Genomic DNA, 9,175 nt, shown 5'->3' with positions numbered 1-9,175 from the left:
TACAGGCAAAAAACGGAGGTTGGGCATCCGTTTGGATCTGAAACGGATGTCGACATCCGTCGACGGATCTCGACATCCGTTTCAGATCCAAACGGATGTCCGACCTCCGTTTTTCCTGGTTATCTTCTTCCTTTATCTCAACACACGCACACAGCAGAAAAAAAGCAGAGGAGCTGCCCAACACAGAGCAAAAATATATGCATTACATTTAAAAAAAAATTTAAAAATATCATCATTAACCTTGTGGGAGAAATCACCACCACACTTCACCGTCGTACCACCGCCGTACCGCCGCACTGCCGTACCGTCGCACACCGCCCACCGCTGAAGGAGGAAGAAAATTTGTATGGAGGAAAAATGGAAGATGAGAATGATGGTGTTTGGGTGAGAATCTGAGAAGGTTGGGAGGTGGATGAGAAGGGGTAAAAATATAGATTTTAGGGTTAAAGTAAATAATTAAAATTAAAAAGTATAAAGGTTATTTTTGTAATTATAAAAGGTTAGTTTTGTAATTCAGAAAATATATAATAGAATTGGGGAAGTGGAGGGAGAAAATGTGGTGGTGGAGGGAGTAACACCCTTCACCTCCTTATTGGGGCCCAAAAAGGTACAGAAGGCGAGGCCCAACTGAGTATTTTCTGAGAGAACCATTGGTGGTATATGCTATGTTTGTATCGCTCTATTCGTCTCGCAGAGAGAAGAAATGCCGAGTGCTCTGCAATTCCAAGCTTCACGCCCAAGCACCATAGCTCCACTCACGAGGCACGTTTTTTCCGCCAACCTTCACTCACACCGTAGTCTCTCATTCACCAAACTTTCTTCCCTTCCCCAACCTCTGTACTCCTTCACCGTACAACCCTCACATCACACCTCCGCAGTCGGATCTCCGTCGCTCCAACACTGGAACCTCACCAGCCGCCACGTCACCGTTCTCAACGTCTTTGCCTGCGCGGTACCGTTCACGCTCTCCCTAAACAAACCTCATATCATCTCTTATCATTCTTCAATTAACGGAACCTGTGTGTATTGTCTCGTGCAGACGGCGGCATGTGCAACGTGGCTATTCTTCTCCGCGATTCCCACGCTCCTGGTTTGTGTTCTCTATTTTTGTGTTTTGATTTTGCGAGGTCTTAGTTTCTGATCCTGGGAATGTGATGTGATGTAAAGGCTTTCAAGAAAGCAGCGGAATCGATGGAGAAGCTGATGGATGCCACAAGGGAGGAGCTTCCCAACACCATGGCCGCTATTCGATTATCCGGCATGGAAATCAGTGACTTAACCACAGAGCTCAGTGATATAGGGTAATTTTTTTATTTATCATTAAACTGTAAATCCCAATCAAGAAAACTAGTTTTATTCCTTTCACATACTTATCAGTTAAATCATCCCTGTTATTAAGCGTGCTTGCCATTAGCACCGCCATAAAACTCTTTAACAGCCTAATCATTACAAAATTTCATGACCAATGTAAAACTGATAGCACATGAGGACATGAACAACTCTTTGTAGCGATTTTTGTTCGCCTCATCCATGTGCTCATGTAGTAGTAACTGAAACTTGAAATGAACCACTGATTTAAATATATAGCATGTTACGGTAGTTCTATAAGACTAGGAAAGGTCTCAAATAAGTCTCTGGCAGTGTGATGATTAATTGCATTAGCCTAAATTAAAAAAACGTGTGATGTGATATTATTATTATTATTATTATTATTATTACTATTACTATTATTATTATTATTAATTAATTAATTAAATCTCAATATTTAAGGGAATAATTAGACATTGTAGAGATTTTTTTAAGGCCTATCGCCTTACATTTTAAGGGAATAAATTGGTGGTAGTCTTTAAGACTTAGAGTCAATTGTTTAAGCTTTTATTTATTAATTTATTTTTTCTTTCAATTTTTTTGCTCCTTTTTTCTTGGTAGTATAATGTTAATGCTACTTTCACTTGTGTGGGGTGGTATAGCCAAGAGATTACTCAAGGTGTTCGAAGCTCAACTCGTGCAGTTCGCTTGGCGGAGGAGAGGCTTCGCCGTTTGACTACTGTGCCTTCTTCAGGTTACGAACCAATCATGACAGTTTAAGTTAGGTTCCTGTGATTTTAGTTTTTTGGTCGGGGCAAGCAAAGCAGTTTTACTCCATGTTTTTCACTTTGTTATAGCTTCGTTGCAGGGAACGATCAATTCGAAAGCCGAGGATAGTGATGAGCCTGCGGTGGCCAGAACAGCAAGGGGCGTGAGAGAGGGTATTGTCAAGGGCCGTGCTATGTTGCAAATGTTTTTCACCTTCACCCAATTTTCAAGGTTTGCTCTCAAATTTATCTCTGGTCGTAGAAAATTGTCAAGCTAGCATCTTGCCTTGGAAGCCAACATCACACTGTACACTGGCTTTATCTTGGAAAAAAAAAATCAGTTTTGATACACTTACACATATTTGACACATGTATTCTTACTCTCCCATCCGGTGTCTTTTATCTTCTACTTGTTCATGGATGGTTTGGTCATAAACTTTTGCCATTCGCTAGTTACACATTGCAATACAAACTTTTCTCTGTATTGCGGGGAGGTGACCACCAAATGCGACCATGCGGTGGTGACCCATTCCTGTGTTGACTTCATCCTTGTTATTATATGTTAAATCACCTTCGACCCATATCAGTTAAATAAAAGATATAATTAGAGGTAACCTAAAACAAATGGTCGACTAATCGGGAAGTACGAGTTCTGAAACTGGATCATTGGTCATCGCGCTTATTACTGTTTCGTTTTCGATGTCGTAAGACGAGGTGAACAGTCAACTTACGAGAAGCGAACTGGGATGGGATAGCATTGAGATATGTGGTAATTGAAAATGAAATGTATTTAACCCGAGAAAGTAAATCATGGGAATGATAAACATTAGCAATGTCAAGGTAGCACAATTCTTGAACTAGACGAGAGGTTGCTGTAATTGGTGGTTTGGAAAGGAAAAAAAGGTTTTTTTAGCGTTTGTTAGGCTCTGTTCGAGCAAGTACAAAAAATCCTTGTATTGCTTCTTGCAAGCAACCTTTTTAAGGTCGTTGATTTTGCGTCATTACTAGCAAAATATATTGATTTCTAAACACCATCAATCCCTTTGGGTTGATTTCAATATTTTTAATAATTATAGAAATGGGCTTATTAAGAGATTTGACTTTGAAAATAAATCTTATTGAGTGATTTACAAAGATAATATACAAATCAAACCGAGTCGGTCTAAAGAATTGAAGAACCAAGTCCTTCGTTTATGCCAACGAAATTAAGTTGCCAAGTACAAATCAAGTAAAGAAACCACAGCTGTCAATTCTTAAGAATATGAAATGCTTATTTTTGCGTCATTTTTTTATTATTGTAGTGTGATCTGAGTCTTGCGCTTTCTCATAAAATGAAATTTTGCATTTTATTATTATTATAATTATTTATCCCTACTGCCTACTTAATATATTATTATATCTCGAAACAAAAGTTTCCATTACATTTGTATAAATAAACTTATATGTATATATATTTTTACTTGTTATTCGTGTTAGTTAGTACTCTTTTAATTTTGTGCGGCTGAATGAAACGGTTACATAACTTTATTTTGAAATTCCTTAGTGAATTCAGTAACTGTTATTAGTTAAAAAAAATGTAAAGTTTTTCTAGAAGTTTAGTTTCGTTATATTTCTTTTAATAAAAATCGCGAAAGTAAAAACGTTACTTTTATTACAAGCAAATAATGTGCATATTTCATTTTTGTGGACAATATCAATAATAATGGATTTGATTAAACATATATGATTTTCTTCTAAAACTAAACATATCAAATAGCACATCAGAAATTTACAAACTTAACTAAAAACATATTCATTCTAAAAATAGTCACAATCAAGCCAACCCAATATCATATTTAGTGGTGGGCTTCACCTCTTAATGTTAAATTGCTCGCTATTATTCCCAAAACCATGAATATAATTACCATTGTTTTTTCAATAAATATATTAAGGGACGGTGTCTAAATCAGATATTGCGTGCGTAAGGGAACTTATTTTTTTTTTCTTTACGCAATTATTGATGGTGTTAATTTATTAAATTAAGCACGAATGATTATGCTAGAAGACATAATAGAATCTGCAGGGCAACAAGAGAATTGATTGAGAAAATTGTTAATAATGATAAGAATTACATAATTTCTATAATCAGCTCTGTTTTCTTTTTCTACTCCTTGTTGAAGGTGTATCAGATGAAGAATCCAGGCCGAAACATTTGAGAAATGCTACCGAGGCTAACTGAAGATAATGGCATGGCTGAAAATACAGTGATGATGATGATGATGATGATGAATCCTCTTCCTCTACAATCTCTTCTTCCACCCTCATGCTTCCACCCCTTTTTATTTCTCCTTTTATAACTACATTCTCCCCACCCTAACAAAACATCCTCAAAGTTACAACAACAAGAACATAAAAAAAGTATATAGAGATAAGAAAAGTACAACAACAACCAAAAAAGGTATATTTTCATAGAAGGTATAAAAAACTATACCCATCCCTCATCATATAAAAATTTAATATGAAATTATTTGTTTTGGGAAAATTGGGCTTTTCATAAACTTTACCTTTATTTGACCCTTCCTTACCTAATATCCTTTGAGAGGAAAAGTATATAATGTTGGTCAACATACACAGGAACACACATGACCGGCTAATAAAAAAAAACAAAACGGCAATCAACCACATAAAACCGGTGTTTTCTTATCAAATCAAATGTTGAAATGATAAATACAACAAATCACCAAAATCTAAGTTCAATTTCATAGATGTCCTTTTATCTTCTGTCAGACACCAAAATTAGAATTTCATACTTGCTACCGTGCAATATTGGTGAAAACTAATTATTATATCGAATTTCAATTCTCCTACCCTTGTTTCTTCTTATTATCAAAATAATTTCTTCCAGACTGGCAACAAACTTCTCTTATCTCCTACAATAAATAAACCCCAAAATCAATAATTTTTAATGCCCAAAAAAGCAAATGTAAAATACTGCACGCCTGGAACAGGATGACCATAACCATTTTCTGATACAGATACCACAATAACAACCTAAGGAAAACATAAAATGACTAAAATCCAATCCAAGAAAAGCTGGACTGCACCGTGTCCCAAGTTTACGCAACAAAGCAATTTTTTTTCATTTTTTTCTCTCTTCCAGTTAAAGGATGCAACACGGTCCAATTTGGGGGCAAAAACACATTCTCTCACACACACAAATTAGTCAAGAGAATTGGTGCAGTTGATAATAAAAGAATTCGATTTTCGGTTAAGATGTGATCTTGCTGGATCCGAGAACCACCCAGTTCATCTAAACTTATTTTTTAAAAACAAAAATAAAAGAAAAAACAGATTTGGTTACAGGATTCTAAAAACCAACTTCAAAACACGAACAGAAAAAGAAGAAGAAGAGTTCCAAAACACTCCGTAAAGTTTTGAACAGTACTAAGCAATCAACCAGGCTGGGAATTAACAAAAGAAAAAAGAAAAATCCATGGACCTTTTTCCTTGGAGTAAAAGCGAAAATTAAAATTTAAAACTTTAATTTCGCAAGAGAGAAAAGATGGGTTACCTGCAGCAAACGGTGTTGAGGAGTGGTTGTTGAATGAGAGGGCGATGAATCGTGAATAGGCTGCGGTAACTCAATCTGCTGAATAGCATCGAAGAGGAAGAAATTGGAAGAGGTCGACGGAGGAGTAGTGCCGGCGGTGATGAGGTTGTCGGCGGGATCCAAAGGGAAGACGACAAAGAAAAAGAGAAGTAGAAAGAGGAGAAGAAGAACAAGTAGTTGAGTGAAAATCAGGCATGGAATTGCGTTGCTCTCTGTGGTGAGTTCTTCCTCACCAAATCCCAACATGTTAAATCTGGAAACATGGGTTTTTGATGATCACAGCGAGAGAAAGAGAGAGAGAAACCAACGTTAGAGAACAAAGTAAGATATCAAGAATGACTCAAACGACGTCGCCCTGGCCGTTCCATTGTCTCCTGCTAAGGAAAAGAAAACTAAGAAGTAAATAAAATTAACAATGAGGGGCGCGTGCATCACGCGCTTCTCGACCTTTCTTTGAAAGAATGGGAATGTTTTCAACACACTGGATTTTGTCTTAAAAAATGCATTTGTTCTATTAATAAGCTTTTTACTTCACACTGCTTTCTAATTTAAATAATATAACACTGTTTTTATCAAATACTTTCTTAATTTTGTAATGTTACACAATTGTTACGTCAAACATATTTAGATAAAACTTTTATTAATAGGATTTTCATCATTAATTCTTGTTAGGTTAATTTTTTTACAGCTACACTGTTGATTAAAATAAATAAAATATTTTATTACAAATATTTTTTATTTAGAAAATGGAAAGTATATAATTATACAATCAAAATACAGTTCTCTATGATATATTCAAAATTTATATTATTATTCAAAACTATAATCTCACAAGTAATAGAGAGATAAATGCCTCGCTAAATTCTAATTTTATAATTAACATATGAGTTAAATATATTTTTAGTCCCTAAACTATTGGTCGTTTCTGATTTTCGTCTCTATTTCAAAGTAAGGTACAATTCGGTCCTCATTCTTTTCGAAACGTTCGTTTTAGTCCTCGGAATTTTGGTTTTAGTCCTCATTTGTTGCTAAATAAGGACCAAATTTTTAAACAGTATTTAATTTTTGAGGATTTTTAAACAGTATTTAATTTTTGAGGACTAAAACGAACGTTTCGAAAAGAATGAGGACCAAATTGTACCTTACTTTGAAATAGAGACGAAAATCAGAGACCAATAGTTTAGGGACTAAAAACATATTTAACTCTTAACATATAATGTTAAAGTAAATTATTAAATAAAACGATAAAAAGGAGTTATTTTATTTATATTAAATAATAAATATATCACTTATTTGAATCAAATTCTTAAAAATCTAATTACCTTAGTTTATACTTTTATATTACTTTAATTATCTTAATTAATATTTTACTTTTAATCTAATCATTATTAAAGATAAGGAATATAAAAGAATAATAGACAAATACGTTAATATAGGTGAAATGTTAAAATTCATGACTTATTTAAAATAAAATAGAATAATAAAATAATTTTACAAATTTAAAAGTATAAAAAAAATTGTTAAGAAAAGTAAAATGTGGAGTATAATTTGACTTGGATGGCGAGTGTAGTTAACGTAAATGGTGGGTCATAAAAGGTGGCTTGGGAACTATCTTTGGTGCTTCGTCCTCGTGGGAGAACTTGTAAGTGGCCTCCACATAAATAAATAAATAAATAAAAATATTTCATATTTAATTTCTATTACTGTCTTTGTCGAGTACATGTTGTGAAGAGTGAACATAAATAAAAAATGAAAAAAAATCAAATGTATATATTATATTATTTTACCTTTTTTCTTTCTTTCATAGATATAACAATTATAGTACAATTAAAATTAATTAAATAAATATAAGATTAATATTTATTTGTTAGTATTTTTTTATAGAAATTGTCTTGTCTTGGTTTATTATTAATTAAGATTGTTAAAATGGATTTAAATTTATCAACTATTTACTTCATCATAACTTTGAGTAAGGCAAAAAAAAATATAGTTTTCTAATTGTAGACAAAATTGAACCCTAATCACTTACTGAGTTAAATATGTTGGAGTTAAGTTAAGTTAATTACTAATAACTTTTTCATCATTTCTTTATTATAATTATTAATTATTTTCAATTATTTAGATGGGTATATTTACTATATTTATAATATCACTTTTTAATTGTAATTAATGTTTAGTAAAACACGTGAATACCTTGATTGCTCAGTTAAATCATTATAATTTTAATGCAATAATGTATCAATAATAATGTATCAATGAATCGATCCATTTAACTTCTCAATCATCAAGTTGAGAAAATAAAATACTTTTAAATGACTCGATCCATTTAATTCACTGACTCATTAATCAATAATAAAAAAGTTACAATCTTTAATATACCACAAAATAAACTATAAAATAAATTAAATTAAATTAAATATTTTTAATCGACGCGATTCACATTGAATCATACCAATTACTTATGTAAATCATGCATAACAAATATATATATATATATATATACCAGGGAATTATAATGTCTAACCCACTCTCCAAATTTTCCAATAAAGTGCAAGTTTATGTATTAGAATTGGCATGCTCATCCTTAATATAACAGGACCACAAAGAATAGTTTAAATTAGGGGAAATGAAGATGGTGTTGGTTCCACTTATTGTCTACGTCAGAAATATGAAAATACATTTTACTTAATCGCTAAGGAACTATTTGATGGTTGGAGAAACCTAAATTCATCAACATAGAATTCCAGCAACGGTCACCAACCTTTAAGTATGACCAATTTCATTAAATTGAATGAAACCATAATTTTCACAAAAATACAACATCCTGGACTCCCGAAGGTTTTGGAGTTAACAAACAAAAAATATTGGCAAATGGAAATTATTTCATTTTTACATTTTATATAACAATTGCTTTATAATTTCATAATTTTAATATGGTTTAATACCTATTTTGGTCCCTAGTTTTGTAGGGTTTGTTCAAAGTTGTCCTCCTTTTTTTCAGAAGTTCACTAACATCCTATCTTTTGCAAAAGCGGTTCACGTTAGTCCTTTTTGCTTACGGCGTTAAAAAGGTTAACGGCAGAGTTGCCCAGCTGGTAAAAAGTTATGACTTGTTCACTTATTATTGACGTGGCACTGACACGTAATTTGAGGTGTACATTTTGAGAATAAAAATAAATGACGTGGAAATATTCAATGTTTGGTACCGGTGCAGCTCGATACGGTGAACCCGTAAACGGTGAAGTTCGCCTCCGCGCTCAACCTTGAATCCATGGTCAATGTCGAAGGCGTTGTTTTGATTCCCGTCGCTCCCATCAAAGGCGTTACGGAGCAGGTTTGTGTAGTTATTAGGGTTTGTAAAGTTTGTAAGTTAGGTTGGTTCCTCTCCTATTCAATGCTCTCTGTAGTGGCAGGTGTGCAAACCATGTGAAGAACATAGTAAAAAAAGAAGAAGAAGAAAGAAACGATACTATTCAATTTTCTCTTTCTTCAACCTCAATCACACAATCTG

At 33.3% G+C, this 9,175-nt stretch overlaps 2 protein-coding genes across 2 annotated transcripts; one reads left to right on the top strand and one right to left on the bottom strand.

Moving 5' to 3' along the window:
- Positions 1-658: 658 nt before the first annotated feature.
- On the top strand, positions 659-2,656 carry LOC124848226 (uncharacterized). The gene is made up of 5 exons (XM_047325865.2): positions 659-952; positions 1,040-1,090; positions 1,168-1,301; positions 1,971-2,062; positions 2,166-2,656. Exons 1-5 carry the CDS (start codon positions 704-706, stop codon positions 2,351-2,353), a joined length of 714 nt encoding a protein of 237 aa, XP_047181821.1. The 5' UTR covers positions 659-703; the 3' UTR covers positions 2,354-2,656.
- Positions 2,657-4,132: 1,476 nt separating this feature from the next.
- On the bottom strand, positions 4,133-6,056 carry LOC124848224 (uncharacterized). Its single transcript, XM_047325862.2, has 2 exons — positions 5,626-6,056; positions 4,133-4,427 (listed from the first exon to the last, which is right to left on the bottom strand). The coding sequence occupies exons 1-2, from the start codon at positions 5,908-5,910 to the stop codon at positions 4,200-4,202; spliced, it is 513 nt and encodes a 170-aa protein (XP_047181818.1). The 5' UTR covers positions 5,911-6,056; the 3' UTR covers positions 4,133-4,199.
- Positions 6,057-9,175: the final 3,119 nt, after the last annotated feature.

This window comes from Vigna umbellata, chromosome 2 (genome assembly GCF_029865625.1).
Source record: "Vigna umbellata cultivar VRB3 chromosome 2, Vumbellata_1.0, whole genome shotgun sequence".
Lineage (NCBI taxonomy): Eukaryota > Viridiplantae > Streptophyta > Magnoliopsida > Fabales > Fabaceae > Vigna > Vigna umbellata.
Note: the sequence above shows the minus strand (reverse complement) of the source record. Positions and strands in the feature narration are given on the sequence as shown.

Bases quoted from the DNA above. Each gene is read 5' to 3' on its own strand.
- LOC124848226 (XM_047325865.2), top strand. From the start codon at position 704: ATGCCGAGTGCTCTGCAATTCCAAGCTTCACGCCCAAGCACCATAGCT. The intron at 1,091-1,167 runs GTTTGTGTTCTC...TGTGATGTAAAG, and splicing joins CCGCGATTCCCACGCTCCTG to GCTTTCAAGAAAGCAGCGGA. The intron at 2,063-2,165 runs GTTACGAACCAA...ACTTTGTTATAG, and splicing joins GACTACTGTGCCTTCTTCAG to CTTCGTTGCAGGGAACGATC.
- LOC124848224 (XM_047325862.2), bottom strand. From the start codon at position 5,910: ATGTTGGGATTTGGTGAGGAAGAACTCACCACAGAGAGCAACGCAATT. The intron at 4,428-5,625 runs GTAACCCATCTT...ATGTTTTGTTAG, and splicing joins CTCAACACCGTTTGCTGCAG to GGTGGGGAGAATGTAGTTAT.